We start from the raw sequence: 22,584 nt of genomic DNA, 5'->3' as shown, positions 1-22,584 counted from the left end.
CGACTCCTTCCAAAGGCACTGCAGGAGATTCTGTCCCCAGGGATGTCGCTGGAGCTGTGACTGCAGCTGGTGGGAGCTCCTGGGACAGTGCATGAACACGGCCTGGCACAGACAGTGGCACTTGATGATCTTAGAGGTCTTTTCCAACCTTCATGGTTCCATGAGATGCTGCAACACCATCCCTCCAAACCAGAGCAGGCAACCCCGAATTGGAGTCATCTGCAGGAGGAAAAGCACATTCAGTGGTACTAATTGACAGCAGCAGTGATTAGTTGTTGAGGTTTGGTTAGTCACTACTGTGTGGGCTCTGAAGATGAATATGAGGGTTTAAAGAACAGTGGGACTTTCAGTTTTTTTGAATATAATCTGAATATGCTTCAAGTTCCTGCCAGCAGTTCCCCTGGATATAGATTACATAGTGTGGGTGGGCAGGAGAGTTCCCTTGTCCTCATCTCCCTGGGATGAGCCAGGAGAGCTCTGCAGCTGCCTGGAGTGCTCCTGCTGGAGTCCCTTCCTATGGCCCAACAGCTCAGGTGTTTCCCTCCTCTGCTCTGCACTGCATAAAAGGTAGATTGGATATTCGGAAAAACTTCTTCAACCAAGGTATTGTCAACCATTGGAACAGGCTGCCCAGGGAAATGGTGACGTCCCCATCCCTGGAGGGACTTAAAAGACCTGTGGATGTGGCACTTGGGGACACAGGTGGCCTTGGCAGTGCTGGAGGAGTGGTTGGACTCGATGGTCTTAGAGGGCTTTTCCAACCTAAACAATTCTATAGTTCTGTGAGTCTAAAAGCAGATTTCACTAACAGGGTTCCCAGGTGATGGGTGCTGGAGCCATCCTGCCCTGTCCCCAGCCCAATCAGGGATGCAGAGATGTTCTCCATCTCAGATGTTCCCCACAGTCCCTCTAACCTTGGGATGGGTGGGTGTTAATGCTCAGGGTAAATACCCCTGCTGAGACACGGGGAAAAATAGGGCTTATTTATGCCTGGGTAAATAGGAAAGCTTAGATACTCTTTCTGAAATCCTAGAGAAAATCCTAGGGACAGTCAAGTTCCAGGGGGAAATTTGGGCTGAGAGCTCTTTTTATTGTTAGTCCTATAACCACAAGAGAGTGAATTTGAGTGGTAAACTGGAGACTCTTGGCAAAGAGTATAAATTAAAGCCAAGCCTCTCTTCCAAATCCTTATGAGAGAAAAGGGAGGATGATACAGTAGGAACACTGGTCTGGAGGGATGTGGGGGGATAAAGGAACAGAGAGAAACAACAACCAGCATTTTGTCTCTGAATGCTCAGTACCATTCTGCCCCTCTGTGCATCTGGAAAGGGATACAGCAGAGACAGAAAGGGTATGAAAAAGAAGTAGGATAACCAAAAGGATAAATTAACATGGATAACCAGAGGATAAATGGGCTTCTGTGCAAGGAATGACCTTGTCCAGAGCCCCAGAGCGCTAGGAGTGTGAGCCAGGAGAGCGTCACTGTGTGATTGCCCCATCCATAAACTTTTCCTAGACAAATGCTCTTGGTCACTGTCAGCCTCACAAAGCCAGCCTGACCTTTGGTCTGGCCCAGAATGACTGTGAGCAGAGCCTGATCTCCTCATCTCATTGCAGCCAGTGCTGCTTTTTCATATGAGTCCTTGAGCAAATCACTTCCCCATCCCGTGCCTGAGTCCTGGTGTTCATAGATGGGACAATTCCAATGCTCTGTGGGGGTTCATTCTTTTAGGTTCTTTTGGGCAGATACTGACTCTTCTTTGCAGGTTTGTAGAACACCTATCACATGTGTGTGTGATCTCAGGTGGCCTTTCAGCTCTCACAATAATAGAAATTAACAAGAAATACAGTCTCTTCCTTCTGTGTTACGTTTTGCTCATTAAATGGTCACAGTTGCTGGGACACAAATCTGTACTGAAGCCTGATAAAGTGGGAAGCTGTGGCCCCTGGATCAGCAGTGACTTGGTGCAGGCTGGAGAGGGAGGAAGGGAAGTATCAGCTCTGTGTTTGCCCTTCCCTGTGAGCATCTGCCTTCAGAGATGGGGTGTGAGGCTCAGATGATCCAGTACAACCATCCTTCTATTTTATTCCTTCGGTACAAGGTTCCCCCTACAGCCCTTAACCACGTGCCAGGGACAGAAAACCCCAAAACTGTCTGGTTTTGCAGACTGGCAGGGAGCTGTGACTCAGGAAGGGAAGGGACCTTCCAAAGCACTTTCAGTGTCTTTCAGATTCACTGGGCTCCACATAAAACATTTTTATACTGAAGTCAGAGGTGTGACCTTGTTGATAATTTAGCTGAGGGACCAAAGACAGGCAGCTGAGTGCAGACATCAGTGTAAGTCTGTCTCATCCCCTTGCCTGGGTGAGGAATTTGCATGTTTTATTTTGTGGCCAGGCTGCCCTGCAGTTGCTGTCACTGTCGGACTGAGTTAATTTCCCTCTTGCTTCTCAGTCTTAAAGGCAGAAAAGCTGGTGCAATAGCACAGAAAGTCATGGCATTTCCAGCAAGGCACCAGGTTGGCTTTGCTCAGCTTCTCAGGGTCTTGCTTGCTGTTCCCAGATACCAAATGGAAATTTTCCTGAATGCATTAATTACCTCTGGATTCCCAAAGCTGGTTAAGGGTCCAGCAGCTCAAATGGAAATGCATGGGTTGTTGCTCCTTTGGTTTTGGTAGATCTGTTTATCTCTTTGAAATGGACTTTAAAGATGAGACTTCAGCTCCTGTATCCCTTTGGGTTCAAGTAAATGTGGACAAATAGCATTTCTCAGTCTGGAGAGATTGATAAATCAGGATGTTGTGATGAGCTGGTTTGAGTCAACACTTCTTTGGGTCTGTCAATCAAACCTGTAACTAGCCCAGATCAGTTATTGCCCAAATCTGTCAACTGATTCACAATATAATAGGGTAAGGCCAGTAAATTATTTTTCATGTTTAGGACTAAATTTCAGAAGTGCTCTGCAGTTTCATTGTTTTCTGTACCTACAAAGAATTTCAGATTTCAGGTGGTAGAGGTTTTGTTTGTGCTGTAGGAAAGGCAGCCTTTCCCCTGGGAATTCCCTGTGCAGAATATTTGCAGTTCAAAACAAAAAAATTGCTGCTACTTATTTAGAAGACTAAGGGGTGATTTTGACAACCCCAGCCTCTTTCCTTACTAATATTTGTTAGTCCTGCAGCTAAGGTAAGAGCAGTTCACAGTGAATCATAGACTCTTATCACATTTCTACACCCTGTCATGAGCAGGGACACCTTCCACTAGACCAGGTTGCTCCAAGCCCCATCCAACCTAGATTTGAACATTCCAGAAGTGGGGCAGCCACAACTTCTCTGGTCAAGCTCTATCAGTGTCTCACCACCCTCAGGATCAAGAATTTCTTCCTGACATCTAATCTAAATATCTTTTCCATTAAAACCACAGTGCAATCAGGCCGCTACAAAAATGAGTTTAAAAAATGTCCTCCGCTTATTTCTTCCTCAGGTTTTGTCAGTGACTTCTTTTTGTGTCTGTCTCTTCAGAGTTTGTCTTCCTAGAGGACTGAGACCACCCTTGTCAAGCCAGCAGAAAATTTCCTGGCCCATTTGGTGGTCTTTAGACAGCAGGCAGTACCAAGTAGCCATCAGCATTTAGATCATAAACACTTGCTGCTGCTTCGGAAGCAGATTGACCTCTGAGGCTTTATCCAGATAATGTTGTGAAGGTTCTCTTGCATCAAATTGTTTCTTCGTTATTTGAACAGATGATGGCAGCAAAATCAGGAGTTCACTCAGGGATACTCAAAATATCTTCTGACAGCCACATCATATCCCTGTCCTAATCAGAGAGTGGGCTCTGACCTGTTCCAATCAGGGTAATGCCCTTTCCGGGTAAGTAAATTGTTACAGATTATCTAAATCCTCCTGGAGAAACTCTGGATCCATTCATTTCTGAGGGGAAGGAGTGGGATGGGAGAATGCCACAGCACTGGGTGTGTGTTTGGGGCAGCAGCAGCAAACCCCACAGAGACTGGAGTCACACAGGAACAGTGCTCTGTGCCATGTGTGAAATAAATGGGAAATGTGGATAGCAGAGGATAAATTAACCCTTTCACCTGCAGGGCTGTGCAGAACTTGTCTGAGAGGTGATGGTGATTTTATAAGGTTCAGTGGGTGGCAGCAAACTTCAGCAATATTTTGGGATATTAATTTGTCTGCAAATCCTCACCTGTAACTGTTAATAGGTGCTGCAGAGAAAAGAGAGGTTTTGCTTCACAGCAGCCCCTGGAACAGCCTCTCCACTGCAATCAGACTTAGTATATGAGGACCTAGGTTGGAGGTACAAGCCCAGAGGAATGTGGAGGTAGAGCTGGTGCTTAGTTTGGTGTTTAATCTGTCAAGCCAGGGCACCTGTCTCAGGTGTAGATAAAATCTGAGGGGGAACCAGGAGCTGCAGACTCCAAGTGATGGCCAGGCACTGCTCCAGTTTGCTGCTGAGTCCCACCAGTATGGTTCTGCACCATCAGCCCCATGAAGCCAGGTTTGCTTGTCTGGGGGTTGAATTTGGCCTTGTGCTCTTTTGAAGGGCAGAACAAAAGAATCCAGGTCCTACCATGGCCCACACCTTGAAGCTGCCCATTTAGCCAGTAGTCAAAATTGTTCCTCTTCTTTAAAGCATTTCCCTTCAGAGTTTTGTTAAAGTGTTTGAAACCAGCCAGTTCCCCCCATGCAAGCTAAAAATGGAACTGCCTTTTCCACCTTTTGTCTGCCTGATGTATTTGTAGCTCCTTCATTTGGATAGACCAGCATAAGTCACATTCTGCCTCCTGCAAGAATTTTTGTCTGTCAAACTTGCTTTCTCCTCAGCCAGTATAGACTCAGTGAAACCTTTTTGTTTGATTGCAATCATCAGGTGTCTGGGTCGTTATTACTGAGAAATACCCATGGAATTACACCTGTGCCAAAGATATTTGCAGACTTTCCCTCCATTTTCTTTGCTGGCTTTGGGTCTCCATTTGGCTGTAAATAGAATCAGAGAATCACAGAATGGTTTTGGTGGGAAGGGAGCCTGAAGAGCATCAGTTCCACTGCCTGCCAAGGGCAGGGACACCTCCCACTATCCCAGGTTGCTCCAAGGCCCATCCAACCTGGCCTGGAACACTTCCAGGGATGGGGCAACCACAGCTTCTGTGGGCAGCATGGCCCAGGGCTTCCCCACCTTCACAAGGAAGAATTTCTTCCAAATATCTAATTTAGCCCTGCTCTCTGTCAGTTTGAGGCCATTCCCCCGTGTCCTGTCCCTCCAGGCCCTTGTAAATAGTCTCCACCTTTGCTGTCAGCTCCCTTTAGGTACTGAAAGGCTGCAATGAGGTCACCCCAAAGCTTTCTCTTTTCCAGGCTGAGCAATCCCAGTTCTCTCAGCCTTTCCTCACAGCAGAGCTGCTCCATCCCTCTGATCATTTTGGTGGCCTCCTCTGGACCCACTCCAACAGGTCAATGTCCCTCCTGTGTTGGACACCCCAGAGCTGGATGCAGTATGTCCTGTCAGTGCTGTCAGGTTTGGATTCCCAGCCAGCAGATGAAGATGCTTGTTTATATTAGAGAACTGTTGTGAGTGCAATTAATAAAGCTGCGAGGCTGAAAAGTAGTTGAAGAGCTAAATATCATTATGTAATGAGACCTCCTTCCCAGTAAATGATGTGAAAAATGATTTCTTGCGAAGAATAACAAATTGCCGTGGCTTTTACCCTAATTGTAGATGCTTGATTTTAATTTGTTGTTTGTCATTTCCATGTAAATGAAGAGTTTTAGCTATAATTACCGCATTTATGGCAAACAAGATATTATCATTTTCCAATGCTCGCGAAGCACTGACATGTTTAGAAATAGAAGAACTGAATAATTATCCCCCTTGTGCAGCTCCAGGGAGGGGTCTACAAGTCATGGTATCCAGCTCTGTGTGCAGAACAGGTCTTGCACAAGATGCTTCTCAAAGGCAGCTGATGCCATTAACCCTCTTCTGTATTTGGGGAGCCAGGACTCAGAGACATGAAGTGACTTTCCCAGAGCACTCAGCAGTGCTCCAGGTGCCCAGATCCCTCTGGACAGCATCTGCTTCTCATCACTCTCACAACCCAAAAGACAGCAGAGCCATCATTTTGGTTGGCACTAAATTTCCTGGTTTGTCCCAGTTATCCCAGTTCAGAGAAGCTGTGGCTGCCCCATCCCTGGCAGTGTTCCAGGCCAGCTTGGATGGGGCTTGGAGCAACCTGGGATAGTGGAAGGCGTCCCTGCCCTTGGCAGCAGCGTTGGAACAAGATGGTCTTTAAGTCCCTTTTGGTTGTTCCCTTCCAACCAAACCATTCTGTGACTCTGTGATCCTGTGATGATTCTCTGCTCCACCAGAAGCTGCCTTTTCCCTTGCACATTTTCTTGTGTCTGGAGTTATAAATCAGAATGCAGAGGTTTCTGACCAAGGGAGGCTGCACAACATCTGACCTGACACCATACCACTGGCAAGGGATGAGCCCACATCCCTGTGAAGGCCTTGGTGTGACAAAAGACCAAAGAGTGTAATGTCCCATGGAAATGTCAGTCCCCAGTCAGAAAAGAGCTTCAAGGTGTCACAATGTCAAAAAATGAGACTTGTAGTGCTGGGTTTCATCCCATCCCAGGCACTCTGCTCCTCTGGTGTTCAGGCTGCTGCCAGTGTTGGGCACAGCATACAGTGAGGCCAAAGCCTTTGCCTGAGAGGTGACTCCAAAATGACCTCAAAATATTCCCCAAGCCGAGCCTTTTCCCCTGGGAAATCATTTTACGGCAGCTGTCAGACTCTGTGTGGGGCCTGCCAGCAGCAGGGAGTGAGCACATGTCCCCTGGAGGGGCCGATTTCTGCTGGGAATGGATCCATCACCCTGATGCCAGTGGAAGGGTGACTGCCCACAGCCACTCTGGTTCCTGTAGGCACCAAGCAGCCTGGGAGGATGAGAGTGATGTCTCTGATTTATATTCTATTTCAGCCAGTGCTGTAGTAACACTTCCTGATGCATCAGATGCTGTCGCTTGGCTGCTGGCTGAGCCCTCTCTTACATCACTTCAAGGGACGTGAACACAGAGTGCTTCCCTCCCCCACTGCACATGCTGCAGACTGAGAGTGGCAGTGCTCATTCCAGGAGCATTGCAGGCAGTGGAAGGCTCATTCCCACCGCCTTGGCTCCGTGCCCTGTGCCATTACCTCCCTGTCTGCCTCACTTCCAGGCACGGAGTGTTTCTGTGCCATCGCTTTCCTGGAGATCAGAGCCTCATCAGCCGGTCCCCAGCTCTCCTGGGACCTTCTCAGGGACCCGCCCTTCAAGGACTGCTGTAATTCCTGGAGTTTTTCTGGCTTTTTAGGGGATAAAATCTGCCACTGACTCAGCCATTTGTAGACAGAGGAATAAATCACTGGGAGTGTAAGCACACTGCTAAATCTCTGTGCAGCTTGTAAGATCCTGCTGCATCTGTGTTCTCTCCTCACTTGGTTTGCTTTGCCCTTTGCTCATTTCTTTTTGCCTCTGTGATTTTCTGAGGGCCCATTCCCATAGGTATAGCTGGAACATTAAAAGTAGTTGGGAATAGTTTTGGGAAAAGTGAAAGAGGGCAGGTTTAAATGGAATACTTGGAAGAAATTCTTCCCTGTGAGGGTGGGGAGGCCCTGGCACAGGTTGCCCAGAGAAGCTGCCCCATCTCTGGAAATGTCCAAGGTCAGTTTGGATGGAGCTTGGAGCAACCTGGTATAGTGGGAGGTGTCCCTGCCCATGGCAGGGGGTTGGAACAAGATGCTTAAAATAATGCCATCCTAAAGAACATTTGTTTCCAAAAAATCCTGTTTTACTGTGATTTAGTATTTGTACTGTCTTAGCTCCCAGAACATCCCACACAGATGGAGGTGCTACAGTAGGGGCTATTACAACATGAAGGAAGAGGCTCTGACACAAGGAAAAGAAACACAAGGGACCTACTAGATATGATCTATTTTATGTTTAATATTCCCATAGTAAGGATGGAAAATGGACTAAGAGATCAATTTACTTGTCCATAGTTATACAAGAAGTCAGGAATGGGTGTCAGGAACTTTAAGTCCCCATTTGGTGTTTGATCACAAGAGAATCGAATCACAGTGGGAATTGATGCTCAGTTCTGGATGCAATGGGAATGTGGGATCAGACTTGTCCTGTTAGCAAACATCAGCAAGTTCATTTTCCTTTTGGGACTAACACTGGACAATGCTGCTCTTCCCAAGTATTTGCAGGAAAATGAGTCTCTGTGATAATCAGATCTTATTTTTAGCATCTGATCGATGCTCAGGGCTTTGTGGTTTAATTACTGGAATAATTGTTTGCTGAAAACACAGTCTAATACCTGGTTTTTCCTTCAAAGGTCAACTCCGTCATTTTTGTTTCCAACCATTTAATCCTTTATTGATCTTTATGTCATTTCATGGGGAGTGCTGCATCTTGACAGATGAAATAAAGGCCAAAACTTGAAATAAGAAAAATATATCCTTTTTCTTAAACACAGAAATGGAAAATCCCCTATTTCAACCCTTGCTGCAGGCAAATCCTTCATACAGTGTCCCCAGGAAATAGGATTCTGAAAATTACTTTTGTTCTTTATGGAAGGAAGAAAGCAAACCAAGAATCTTTTCCGAGCCTGATTAATATCAGACGTAAACTGAAGCACAAAAGGAAATTTTGCTGTGTAGCTGCTGATCCTTTAAAGGAGATAAGGCCATGGGCTCCGTCAGGAGGGCAGGGAGATCTCTGTGGTTTGCATTTAGAGAGGGCTGAATGAGAAATACCATCTCCTCTCAGTATAGGGGGGTATCACGTGGCTTCAGCTGGAGGTTTGGAAGGTATTTAATCAAGTAACAGGCACCCCTGTTTTGCTGCTGTCCTCCAGCTGAAATGAGATGCTGTTGGAGCAGAGGGATGCGTGAGGTGCTCTCCATCTGCAGCTTCTCCACTTTTTCCACTCCTCCCATCACTGCAACCTGGCATTTAGTTTTAATTTGCAAAACTCTATCTGTCTTTGCCAGACTATGGGAGAGGGTGCTGGGTTATGGAGCAGAAAACAGGCTCGGTGTAAAATGGGCATTAAAAGGTAGCACGGGACCGAGTTCCATCTTGTGCTTTTTCCTGTAAATGTACAGGCTCAAACCCTGCAGTCATCCCTGAAAACCAGCAGTGATTTTAGGGGGACTTGGTGCCAGGAAGAGCTGAAATATTGGCTGGATGTAAGGATGGAGATCCCCACACTGGTTGTGCAGCTCAGCTCTGTCAGTGGGATGGGGTGGCACAGCTTCCCGACGGATTCCGAGCGGCTCCGTGCCCGTGTTGGATGGGCTGGTTTCCTCTGATCCCTGAGGGGACCTGGGCAGATGGAAAGGACAACACAGAGCCTGCTGACAGGGGGAGGGATTTCTCTTCTAGGGCTGCATCCTCGGCCGCTGTAAATCAGGAAATGGCAAACTAAGGATCGCGGTGCACCTTAAAGCTTCTCCAAAAATCAGCCAGCGAGGTTGAGATCATGGAATCACAGAGTGGTTGGGGTTGGAAATGACTTCAAAGACCCTCTCTCTTCACACCCCTCTGCAAGGTGGTGGGCAGGGACACCTTCCACTAGCCCAGATTGCTCCAAGCCCCATCCAACCTGGCCTTGATGGCACTTGCTGGCTGAGGGTAATGTTTCCCCTCAAGGCATTGCCATGTAAATCTGCACAAGCCATGCCAATCATGAAATTTTGCTGGATTTATATTCTGTTGTATTCTAGTTCTTGATAACTTTACCCAATTTTAACTGTTTGGACCACGATTTTTCCACGGTGCTTGCCCCAGGGTTTTTAAGAAAATTTTGGCTGAAGAAGTTCACCTGCTCCAGCAGATGAATCATGGGAAGAATAAACCATTAATAAATTTTTTACTGGAGACCTCTGAGAAAAAAATAATTGTATGGCAAAATTTTAGAACTGAGAGTGCAGGGATTAGCAAAAAGTCTGGAAGAGGTATATCAGTGCTCTGGAAAAAGCACTGGAAAAGCCTGGAAAGCATTCTTTCATAGAACCTGGCTCTTCAGCAGCTGCTTCTCTGTAGTTCTATTTGGATAGTGGGTATGTAAACAAAGAGCACACAAATGCCACCTTAAAAAGGTTATTAAAGCTGCAAAGTCAAGGCTCATGAGTAAAGAAAGATTTTTCATCTTCAGCAGGATACAGCTTTGATGAGGAGCCTCCAGGGAGACCTCAGAGCCCCTTCCACAGCCTCAAGGGGCTCTAAGAGAGCTGGAGAGGGACTTTGGACATGGGCATAAAGTGACAGGACAAGAGGGAATGGCTTCCCACTGCCAGAGGGCAGGGATAGACGTGATATTGGGAAGGAATTCCTGGCTGTGAGGCTGCTGAGGCCCTGGCACAGGGTGCCCAGAGAAGCTGTGGCTGCCCCATCCCTGGCAGTGTTCAAGGCCAGGTTGGATTGGGCTTGGAGCAACCTGGGATAGTGGGAGGTGTCCCTGCCCACAGCAGGGGGTTGGAACCAGATGGGTCTTAAGGTCCCTTTAGCCCAAACCCGTCTGTGATTCTCTGAAGACTGGTGAATGTGAACATTTTCAGCAGACAAGAAGACCCATGAGCTGAGGCAGGGTGGATTCTCACTGCTGGCAAGTCCCCGTGTTGCTCCGGGAGCTGTGCCAGGGCAGAGTGAGGGAGAAGCTGTTCCCACACGTGCTCCAGCAGAGGCATTGCCATTTCCATGAACAAAGCTTGTATTTCCTCTCCCAGAGCAGACACAGCCTTTGAACACAGTGTGATCCAGTAAATATTTAATCACACAACAAATTGTGACAGCCAGTTCACAGCAACGTCCTACTGATGCCTTTTAGGATAATGGGAGAGTTGGTACCTTGGCTTGGTTTTAACATCTTGTGCCTGTCTGGGGCCACTGAAGGAGAGACAAATAGTGTGTAGGTGTCAATATGTGTTTTGAAGGCCTCACAGAAGAAATGAGTTCACAGAGGAATGCGGAGGCAGAAGGGCAGCACCTTTGCCAGCTTCAGCAAGGGGCTACTTACTGTGGGCAGATCAAAGTGGAAAACAGCTTAAAAAGTGCAAGGGAAAAGGAAAAGGAGGAACCAGACCTAATGCCATGGGGAAAGGAGTGTCAAAGGGGTTATAAGGTCAGGGAAGGAGCTGGGAAGCCTGTTTTAGTTCCTACTTTCTGGGTGAGTGTGGTGAGTTGTCTCCCCATCTCCATTTCCCTTCCAAGAGATTTGGGCAGGTTGCAGAAGGTGAAGGTGTGCAGCCAGGCTGGGGTTGCAGCTGGACAGACAGGGAAAAGGGTGTGGATGGTACAGTTCTGAGAACAGGCAGTGCCATGGTAACTGTTAAAGTTCACTGGGTTAATTCAAAGTTCACCCAAGCAAAATTTTTATCTGAAAACATAAATGGTAATTGTCAGTTTGACATTTGTTTGATTATCCAGCTGTTCAAGTCTTTTTGAGTTGGGCAATTCATGCATCAGCATTCCCATCAGGTAGGTGTAGTTGTTCTGGAATTAAAAATATGCTGCCTTCCCGATGCCATTTTCTTTATTATTTATTTATGCTAGTAAGTAAATTGAAAATTGTGCTTTTTTAAGGGAAAGGAGCTGATGCACCCTTGTGCCATTAAGTTGTCAGAGCTGAGCAGATGAAGCACGAAGCATTTCTGCAAAATTGTTCTCACAAGTCTCATTTGGGAAAAAAGTTCAACCTGCAAAAGAAAGGGGTGAAATCTGTAATGGAACAGGGCAGGTGGCTTGGTATGTACAGACTGATTGAAAGTAATCAATCTTTTCCTTATTTTTTAGACTTTAAGCAGCTCTCCTTTGCTGAAAGAGTGCAGTTTTGGATTAGATACCAGGAAAAAATCCTTGACTGTGAGGGTGGTGAGGGCCTGGCACAGGTTGCCCAGAGAAGCTGTGGCTGCCCCATCCCTGACAGTGTTGGATGGGGCTTGGAGCAACCTGGGGTGGTGGAAGGTGTCCATGCCCATGGCAGGGAGTGGAACTGGATTGGCTTTAAGGTCTCTTCCAACCCAAACCGTTCTGTGATTCTGTGAATGAGGAATAGGAATGAGTTTTTGGCCCCAGTGAGAAGCAGCAGCAAACCCCAGCCATGTCATGCTGGGGAATGGGAAGAGCAGGGCAGCAGACAGGTGTGGAAGAGGGGAATGGATCTTTCTTAGGGAAGAAGGCGATGGCAGATCTGTGCTAAACAGCTTCTCTGGCTCCTGAGATAGGGATGTCTCTGACCTCAGACAGATGCAAAAGCAATTAATAGTATCTGTTAGGTCAAAATATTTCCACGTTCAGAGCATGACTCTTATCTTCTGATTTCCCAGAGTGAGGTTTGGTGCTGCCCTCTCAGCCTATTTCATTTAAGGAATTGCAGGTGTAATGGTTGGGGCAGGTTGCCTCATCCCCAGGTTAATTCTTACCCATAAAAGCCTCCTTTTTCCCTGCCCTTTGGAGAGCGTGTAGGAGCCTGGGTGCCACATCTTCACCACTGGTCTGGTGGTCGTGGTGGAGAGTTATTAAAAGAAATGGTGATGGATGAACCTTCATCAGGAGCAAGATGGAGTTCTGGAATGAAGCTGTAAGTGCTGGATTTGAACACCAGGCAACATCTGCAGGGATGAGCGATAACGTGCCATGGAAAAACAGAATTGCTTTAACTGATGATTAAAAAAGAGGACATGATTAAAACAAGCTGATTAGATGAAACCAAAGTGACAAGACAAAGCAGTAGGGCATCCAAGAGGGGAGGGAGGAGACAGAACTGATGGCAGTAGGGCATGAATTATTGATTGAAATCTCCACCAGAAGTCTTTGCATTTTCTTATCTGGGAAGGGAGAGAATGAATGAGAAGTGAACAGAATTATTAAGCAGCTTTATCATTGCATTGGAGTGGATAATTAGGCAATTAGGATTACTAAAAGTTGGCAAAGCAAGAGGCCCTGAGGACTCGTGCTCCTGATTTCAGAGGAGGGTAGAGAGGGAAGCAGGGAAAAGCCTTTGATGAGAGATTTGATGGTGCATTGTGGTGAGGCTGAAAGGCAGAGCCAGGCTCTGGCACCCGGTGCCCTGCAGCTGCCTGGACAGAAGAGGGCACAGGAGACCTGGATAATGTAAAAGAACTTATCTGAGGATGGACAGTCCTTGGAACAGCAGCAGGGAGGGAGATCAGGAGTGAAGGCCTCAACATAAAAAGGACCTGGACCTGAGCGAGTCCAGAGGAAACCACAAAGATGCTCTGAGGGCTGGAGACAGGCTGGGAGAGATGGGAGTGTTCAGCCTGCAGAAGAGAAGGCTCTGGGGAGACCTCAGAGCACCTTCTGATTTCGGGCATCCAGTGCCATATACCCTCAGATGTCCCCTGCTGTCCCTTCCTGAGCCTCCTGCCTGCATCTGCCAAAACCTGAACTTTCAGAAGGGTTTTGCTCACAGGGAATTGTGACTGTCCCTTTGGGGCAGGTCCCTCCAAGGAAGGACCAGGCAGACACCACAGGCTGCTGCTTACCTTGGCAAATGAACCTCTCTTCTTTAGCTGGCACCAGAGTTTCTGAATAGCTGGCTGCACATTCTGAAGGGGAAAGCTGGGTAAAACTGACTAAAAATAGCACATTGCATCTGTAACTGTCTGAATTCATCCCGCTCTGAGGCCAATGCCAGACGACCGTGCTCCTCCTCTGTGCTCCTGACTGGCTTAATCTTAAGCTATATGTTATTTAAAATTAATTTGCAGAGATGCAGACATTATATAAATCACTGAGGACATGTCAGATTATGTATGTAATTTGCAGAAGTGCTCCATGCTTATCTTACTTAGCTCCCCACAAAACCAAGGGATCAAAATTAAGTTGAGGCAGAGAGTTTGGACCGGTCACCATCCTTAAAGTGTCGTGGAAGATGAGCCAGCACTGCAGACACTTGTTAGTAATTCACACCCAGAGACTCTTGTAATTTCTTCAGGACATTCAGTGATCAAAGAAGGAGGAAAAATGAAGATGATGAAAAATACATGGACTAGAGTATTTCTTACTAATTATTTGCTTGGCCTCATTGGCAAGTCACCTGGTGTTCTTGGGGAGAGCTGTGTTTTCATGGGAAGGTTCCAGCCACAATGCTCCTCTCCCAAGACCAAGTTCAGACTATTAATTATGGATTCTGTTGCATAATTAGAGTCTGAAGCTCAGAATTAATTGATGGTAGCTGCTTAGCATAGATATCAGTTCTAACTTGAAATAATGCTCTTTCTCCTACCTGCACCCTGTGGTGTCCTCAGATGGGTAAATCATTGGAGCAGCGAGAGCTTGGTTTTGGTGACACAGTGGCTTGTCATTTCCTCACAGGTGTTAGAACAGTGTTGTGCATTGGTGACATGAGAAGTGTAATTCCTGGTAATCCAGTGCTCCTTGGCTTGTCCTGGCCCAGCCTGACAGGCTGCAGAGTCCAGGACCTTGGCTGTGACAGCTCTGCACTCCGCTCTTTCCCGGTGCAGGACATGTCCTGCCAGGACATGGAAGGGTTTCTGACCTCCTGCTGCCTGAATCTCATTAATTTGGAGCCATTGTTTTCCTCTAGCAGAGGTCAGAGTCTGTGGCTGCATTAGAGCATCCCCTGGAGAGGCACCTAGTCAGGGAGAAATCACCTTGGGTTGTTTTTCCTGTGGCCTGGGTTGATTCCCAAAGGCACCTGACCTGCTCTGCATGGCTGGAAACAAGGCTGGGTTTAATAAGAAACAAAAGTGCAATAGCAAATAAAGATTTGTCCTATGGAGTTGGTGGGCCCCAGCAGGCAGGCTGCTGTTGTTTTGTGGAGCAGAGGGGAACAAAGCCAGAACCTGTGTTCATTAAAAATAGGTAATAGGATATTCTTAGCTCAGCCCCTGCCTCTGCCTTGGCAGGAATACTCCGGAGTTAATTGCTGCCGTTGTTCAGCTGCAGGAAAGTGGGTCGCCTATTGATGAGCTCACTGATCCCATATCATTGCTGTGCAAGATGTAAGAACAGGCTTTGTGCTCAGCTGGAGTCTGGGCCAGCTGAGCACACGGAGCACACACAGTGGGTACACGTGTGGCTGTCCAGGTGTGCACGGGGGACGCTGTCCCCAAGCCCTATGGGTCTGCAGCTGTGTGGCTGAGCCACTCTCACCACTCCTCCTGGCAGTGCCACATCTGGAAGCCCAGGCCAGGGGAACCATGGGTTTCCTGCCTCTCTGGGATTCCACTGGGAGTGACATCCAAGGCATGCAGGATTGGGCTGGCAGAGGAGGATGGTGGTGGCACTTTCATAAATTGAGTTTTTTATGGCTTAGCCTATGCAGGCCAGGGCTAATTGTGGGAAGAGTTGATAAAACCAGACCGCTTATCCTCTTCTAGTGCTGTGTGTGTGTCTCTCTCCTGGATAACTCATCCTTTTCCTCAGCTCCCTGTCAGAGATAAGTGCACCTGTGCCTCTTTCACACGTGTTCACCTTTAGGTAATTTGGGATCCTTCTGTTTGGAAGGTGTTACGTTGCTAATGCTTCAAAGGAAGTGTTCAAATCGCTTTGAACTTGTGTTACATGTGAGACATGAAATAGCCATTTGCTGCTGGCCCTCCTGTGCCCCCTCCCCACTCACAGAAAGGCTCCTTTCAGAAGGGTGCTCTGAGTGCTCTACGTGCACATGCAGACTCTGATGCTGCTAATTCAAGCTTTGAAGGGATGTTTTAGAACAAAACAAGCTTGGAAATTGGGTCTAAATCCATAAACTGTGCGTTATGTTTGGGATTTAATGCGCCCTGGAAGAAATATCCCCCAGAAGGACATTGCTGCATCCAAGAGTCCCCTTGTGCCTGTAGCACTGTCCTCCTGGAGAGATGGGAATCCTTGACAAAACACAGTTGCTGAGCCCGGAAAAAACCAACATATAACTGATTATTGCTTCCTACCTATGAGCAGGAATTTGTTAAAATCCTAGTGGATCCCTGTGGGCATTTTGCCCTTGGTGCAGTGCAGACACATCATCCAGTGCCCTGTGGTGTGAGTGACTCCTGCACCCACTGCTGAACCCCTGCAGTTCTTCGAGGCCAGTGAATATTTCATCCCAAAGCACCTGCCATTACTGAATTTTAATTCTCAGCTGTCATATTTCACGGGATTTATTGAACTGTTAGGAGAAGAAAGTCGCAGTGCTGGCAGTATAAATTTGCTTGGTTTAGTAATTTAGCACCTCCAGTGCTATCCCAGTGCTCCAGTGACTTCCCAGAGCAGGCAGTGGCTGCTCCAGAAAAGCAGGGGACTAAAAGGCAGTGAATAATACATTTTTAGCCATCATTACAGGCTAGACCAAATACAGGGAAGAATATCCATGTGGAGGAGGCCAGTGGAAGGGGATAACTACACTGTAAGGTTTTCTCCTGGTCAGACACCCCAGTGTGTGTATGAGAAGTGATGATCAAAAACCCACAACCTGAAATACTGGTTTTTATCTTCCTTTTTAAATCACTCTGAGATGTGAATTGCTCAGGCAAAGGTGAGCTACTTGCCTGCCAACTCACTCCAAGAGTTTCTTGTGTTGATTTGTTGCATTTGCTCTTTCTCATGAATGAGAAAAGAGGAAATCTAATGTAAAGCCTTATCAGCTCGTCAAGTTAATTTCTGTCTATTTTAATGTTATCACTATCATTTGTTGTTAATTAATAGAAGCAACATGATTACAGCTTCTATTTTTCCTTATTTTTCAGTGAGAAGCTGGATGGAGAAGCTGAAAGATAAGGTAGGAGGCTCAGTGTTTCAGTTCCTTTCAAAGCAAAACCACTTTTACTTGCAGGAATAAATAAGTTCTTGTCAGTGCAGTTCTTTATCTCTACACAGACAGTTGAGAAAGGGCTTAAAATTTTCTCTGGGAGGCAAATGAACCAGATGCTGCTGGTGTATAGTTGTGTGAATCCACAATACATCCCTGATGGGTGGTAACTAAGGGCAGAAGGAAGGGCAGAGGTGTTTGATTGATTTCTCTACGCCAGAAAATGACCTTGTCAGACAACCCAAGTTACTTTTTTTATTTCCCCTTAACTTACCATAGAATAGTTGTGGTTGGAAGGGACCTTTCAACCCCTCTGCACTGAGCAGGGATAACTTCCACCAGATCAGGATCAGGTTGCTCAGGACCCTGTCCAACCTGACCTGGAATGTTTCCAGGGACCCCAGGGTAAGTAACTTAGTTCCACCCCTTTTCTCTAAGTGCTAAGCTCATTCCTGGATCCAAATCAAGAGGTTCTGGTGCTACTCTCTGGTGAGGGGCTGTGTGCCTTTCCAGTACCTCTGGATAAGACCTTTCCTACCTCCATGTACTGCAAATCCCTGGAAGGAAAATGATCAAACACAGGAAAACTGACAAGGTAACAGACCCTGATCATTCCTCCCTGGCATCACAGGGGGCTGGCCCATGGAATCAAGAGTTGTGCCAGCCACACGCAGTGATGGCTTTTTAAATTCTGCTGCCCTGGAGCAAATACTGACATTTGGAAATGGTTGTGAAGCTTTCCAGGTGTTGTGTTGCTGACAGCAGCGCCATGAAGCTGGAAATGAGGTGACAGCAAGAACATTTTGTGACTCAACAGGCATTGGAAATTCTTGAACAGGATCAGAGTCAGCAGAAAAAAAAACCATCACAAGGAGTGATAGTGAACTCTGAAAACACATCTCTAAGCTCAGGCAGACTCACCCAACCAGCCCAGCCTTCCCACGTGGTCCTCAACAAATTTCAGCAGCACTTTTACCATCTAGGCAAAGCAGAGAGACGAGGTTTGGGTGTCTGTTTTCCAGGAGTGGGGAGCAGGAGGGTTTAAGGTGGGTTCCTGCCCAGCCCTTGCTGAGTTGCCTTTCTGCCTGCACTAGGAAGGAGGCAAGTCTAGAACAAGCTCTGCTCATAGCAGAGCTCCTTGGCCTGGGATTCATCCAGAGGAGATGCTGAAAGGACAGAGAATGGTTTTCCCAGCGAAGGTAAAGAGCAGCCACCGAGGCTGGTTGTGTGCCTGGAGGGATTGCAGCATGCACAGGTCACCTGCTCATGCCAGCACGTGGCACAGCACGAGCTTGGGGACATCAGTGTCTTCTCACTGAAGCTGTAGCTCTCACTTTTTTCCTCTTGTTGCCTTGTGGGCCACCTCTGTCCTTCCCTGTTGCAGAGGGGCTGCGTGTTCCTGTCTCCAACAGAGCTCTGGAGAGTCTGAACCTCATGCAGGCAGACCCTGGGCTGTGGGGCAGTGCCCAGCACGAGCACTGGTGTAACTGAGGATCAACTGGTGTAACTGAGGTACAAGAGAGACTCACTCCTGAGCCACCTCCCTCCTTAGGGGAACGGCAGATCTTTCACCTGGCTCACATTTTCTCTTGGAAAAGCCCAAAAAAACCACTCCCCCCACCCCCAACCAATTGCTGGTGTAGCAAATTACTTGCAAATAAACCTGTTCACCCATTCCCTCCTCTTCCTGGCTGAGTTTGTCAGCACCAGTCTTACATGCCCCTCTCATTTGCCCCTGTCCTGTTTTACAATCCATCCATCCAGAAGGGGATTCCAGCACACAATGGCCTATCCCTGAGAGATGTTCTTCCCTGTCCCTCAGGTGTGAGCACTGTGGGACCAGGAGCACAGAATCAGGGACAGATTTATGTCTGGTCTCCTGCAATCACTGTGCAAATGCTGCATTTGGTGTGGCAAATAGTGGACATGACGTTCCTCTCAAGTTCTCTTGCTGTTATCTCCAAGCCCAATAGGGCCAGGAAGGTCATGGGCATGCACAGGGTGTATCAAAAGCATCCCTGAAGAAGCAACATTTTCCCCATAAAGGGGTTAAAAAGTGGCTTTGGAGCTGCCTTTGAAATGGGTTTTTCTATCAAGCAGGTGCAGAAGCCCTCAGAAGTTGGGCTGCAAGACACAGAAGGGCTGGATTTGCATCACATCACAGGGTTTTGGGGTATAAAACATTGATCTGGGTGCTGGGGGTAACCTGTAAAAGGCCATGGGCTGGTCAGGTGTGATAAAGGCTCACAGACAGGCTGAGGAGTTCATTGTGATTCTGACATGGAAACTCAACTGGGCAGCAGCTAAAAGCCATTTTCAGTCTCCCCTTGCTGTCCATGCCAGCAGCAAAGTTCCAGAAATAGAAAACCCCACGCTGCACTAATTAGGTGACCCAATTAAGGCACCTTAATTGCCTCACAGAGACACAGCTGAAGGCTGTGTCCTCACTAATATCTTTTTTCAGGAGCTGGGTTCAGGGATGCAGCCCCTTCCCAGCACCTGAGCTGAACAGGGCTGGGTTTTCTGGGAGGGTGTTCAGGGAATCTGAACTATGCAGCTGAAGATCCCTCAGGCTTTGGGGTCCAGACACAGAGGTGTTACTACGTAAAGCACTGAGTAGGATCTGGAGGGGTTTGGGGGAGCAAACCAGCCCTCCTTGGCACTGTGTCTGCCCCAGGTGAAAGCAGTTACTTTCATTTTCCAGGCAAGTGTACAAAGGCAGGGCAATGCACCTGAATAGCTTTTGTATTTTTACTCCCACTCAGTGGATCATGGAAGAGAAATAATTGTGGTGTGTGTGCTGTGGATCTGTGCTGTATTTTGAGAGCACAGATGAAGACAGGTGGTTGTAAGCAATGGGCTGAGGCTTGCTAGGAGCTGTCTGATAGTCCTCAGAATTGGTGCCTGTGTCCCTTGGCAGGTATAAAATCTGTTTTGGGGGGTGTAGTGGCAAGGGTGAAGCTGTTGTGGCACAGCAGAGGACTCTGGCTGCAGTGTGAGGGGAGGTGGAGCTACAGAGGGGGGAGCCAGGCTGTACCTGCCTCCCTTGCAACACTGAGCCCCCCAGCCCCAATTAGCTGAGGACGCTGAAGCAATCTGGCACTTTAAAACTTAAGTTTGTTTTCATTTAAAGCAGTAAAATATAAAATAACAAGCACTTGGGAATATTTTCCCAAGGATTTAAAGTGTTTAGATTAATTTTAGATTAGTTATGCTGTCTATAGTTTTTTAATGGGCAGTGCAAACATACAGATCACAGTGATTGAATTAAGTTTACTTTTGCTGTGCTCCCCTTAAGGCCAGTGTGTGCCCTCCCTCTGTGTCATCATCCTGCTGTCATGCCAGAGACCTCTTCCCATGCAAAGCCAAAGTGTTTGGCTCAAAGATTTTGAGTACATAGCTAAGGGGGCCTTGGAATGGCTCGAGATCACCTGCCCTTGGCAGCCAAGGTTTTCCTTCACACCTGCATCCCTATTGACAGAAACTTCACCCCAGCACTCACCCAAATTATTCCCTCTCCTAAAGGCAAGCAAGCATTGCAGAGTCTCAGCTGTCACCAGTAGCTGTCTGTCAGAAAAAGCTGGGGTGGTGACCAGCTTGGTCCAGGAGCAGGGCTTGCTTAGGCCCTGGAAGCTGGAATCATCCTGTGCACCCAGGTGATGGGCACTCAAATCCAATGAACCTTGAGGAAATCACCACTGGGATATGTTGCAGTCCTTGGCTGGTGAAAGTGACTCTGAAAGGTTGGTTTTGTGAGTGTTGCTCTGCTTCTCTCTTTTCCATTTAGGCAGGATACATGTCGGGGATGCTGGTTCCTGTGGGAGTTGGAATAGCTGGAGCCCTCTTCATCCTGGGAGCACTCTACAGCATTAAGATTATGAATCGCCGGAGGAGAAACGGCTCAAAGAGACATAAAAGAAAGGTATGGAAACTGCCAGGGGAAGGTGTGGAAACTGTGAACCCTTCTGGCTGTAAAGCAGACACGGCCTGGGTAGGGTCTGTCTGAGCTGGAGTGTCGTGGACACCGCGGTCACGGGATGGGGGCACCCAAATTCTCTTCGCATTTTGTTCCCTTTTGCACGTGGACCTCTCTGACGTTTGTTTTCCTCCCCCAGCAGAGGGAGTTTAACAGCATGCAGGACCGAGTCATGCTCTTGGCCGACAGCTCTGAAGACGAATTTTGAGTGGAACTGCAGTGCCCTTGGGAGAGCCTGTGACTTTTCAGAGGAGGGAGGGAGAGAGGGGGAGAAGAAGAACAAGCAACTTTTCTGCTGCGCCGCTGCTCCCTCGGCTGCCCCGGGCAGGGGTGGTGTCCCCAGCCCAATGACAATGCTACGCTCTACGTGTGCCACCCGTGATGTTTGTTTTGATACAGTAGTGGAGATCTCACACTCGCCCCCGGCACCTCATTCAGGGCCACAGCTGGAGCTGATCCATATGGATGATTATTTTCCTCTTGCCCTGCTGTACTGTTTTAGTCCTGGCTGGCAGTAATCTAATCATAACAATAGCTCTCACTCATCCCAGGAATGGAAATCTTTACTGTGAATGACTTCTGTCCAATTCATTTTAAATGTCACATTACCTGAGCTAGAGTTCATTAGTGCTAAGATTAGCTGCTCTGCTTAATTAATGAGTTGTAAACCTGAACTGTATCCCTGGCTGCTCGAGAAGTGCCCATGTACAGGGCTCTTGATACAGTTTGAAGCACATTTCTGCCCTTGGGTGCCCCCACTCTCACCCCTTTCTTCCTTCAGCTCTGCTCCACGCTGCTTGGAGACACACAGGAATGGCCTCAGCACTTGATTTCACCACCAAATTCCTTGTCCATTTTGAACCAGCACTGTCTGTTACAGCACAATAAATACCAGCGCTCACCTACTGACGGGTGGTCTTGCCTGGATCTCTTGGCTTTTGGTCAGTGTGCAAGGAGGTGAGAGAAGAGGCAGGTCAGAGACTTCCCCAGCTTCTGCCTCCTGTTGGAAGGACACTAGTTCCAGGTTCTTCTCTTTCCAAGGCTGCATTCCCATAGGGATGAGAGTGGAGCCTCTGTATCCCTTTACCCCACTGGAAAATTGCATTTTCAGCCCCTGAAAGCTGCATGAGCAGCATTCTTGGGGGATCTGGATGGGTCTTGTCTCACAGAGTCACAGAACGGTTTGGGTTGGAAGGGACTTTCAAGGGACCTGGTTCCAACCCCAACACCTTCCTTTATCCCAGGTTGCTCCAAGCCCCATCTAACCTGGCCTGGAACACTGCCAGGGATGGGGCATCCACAGGTTCCCTGGGCAACTGGTCTCCAGACCACGGAATACAGAAAGGCACTAAAGGTTGTGGAGCAGGTGGCAGTCACAATTGAGAGATGGATTTGTGGGTAATGTGGGAAAACAGCAAGAGCTGGAGAGATGTCAGCTGTGGGGGGTGAGGTGACCACCCTGGGAACCCCTGGCCATGGGTAGAAAGGTGAATTCATAGGACAGATGGATGCAGGGGGTTGTGAAGGTGCCCTGTTAGCCCTGGGTACAGAGGGAGACAGTGCCTGAGGTGTCAAAGGCATTGAGCAGAGGAGAATAATGTAGCTTTGCACAGAAATGCTGTCAAAATAGCCAGAAAAAGGGCTGCACTATTGACCTCTGCTTCCCATTGTGGAATTACTTCAATCTAAAATGCAGAACATCCGTGTTTCTGAGGTGGGAATCGCTGTTCTGTGGGGAATCATCCTTCATGCAAGGAGCAGTGACTGTTGCCA

The 22,584-nt window shown here is 47.7% G+C and overlaps 1 protein-coding gene across 2 annotated transcripts in view; it reads left to right on the top strand.

Moving 5' to 3' along the window:
- ARMH4 (armadillo like helical domain containing 4) overlaps positions 1-21,720 on the top strand; it is a 53,737-nt gene extending 32,017 nt beyond the window's left edge. Inside the window, exons 6-8 of one of the 2 annotated variants that reach the window (XM_048307372.1) lie at positions 16,774-16,805; positions 20,623-20,757; positions 20,951-21,720. In XM_048307372.1, coding sequence (XP_048163329.1) covers positions 16,774-16,805; positions 20,623-20,757; positions 20,951-21,019 — 236 coding nt within the window. In that variant the 3' untranslated portion in view covers positions 21,020-21,720. The remainder of the gene's footprint in view (positions 1-16,773; positions 16,806-20,622; positions 20,758-20,950) is intronic. The other variant, XM_048307373.1, reaches the window with a different exon arrangement.
- Positions 21,721-22,584: the final 864 nt, after the last annotated feature.

This window comes from Corvus hawaiiensis, chromosome 6 (assembly GCF_020740725.1).
Source record: "Corvus hawaiiensis isolate bCorHaw1 chromosome 6, bCorHaw1.pri.cur, whole genome shotgun sequence".
NCBI classification, from domain to species: domain Eukaryota; kingdom Metazoa; phylum Chordata; class Aves; order Passeriformes; family Corvidae; genus Corvus; species Corvus hawaiiensis.
This window is presented reverse-complemented; position numbering and strand designations above follow the sequence as displayed.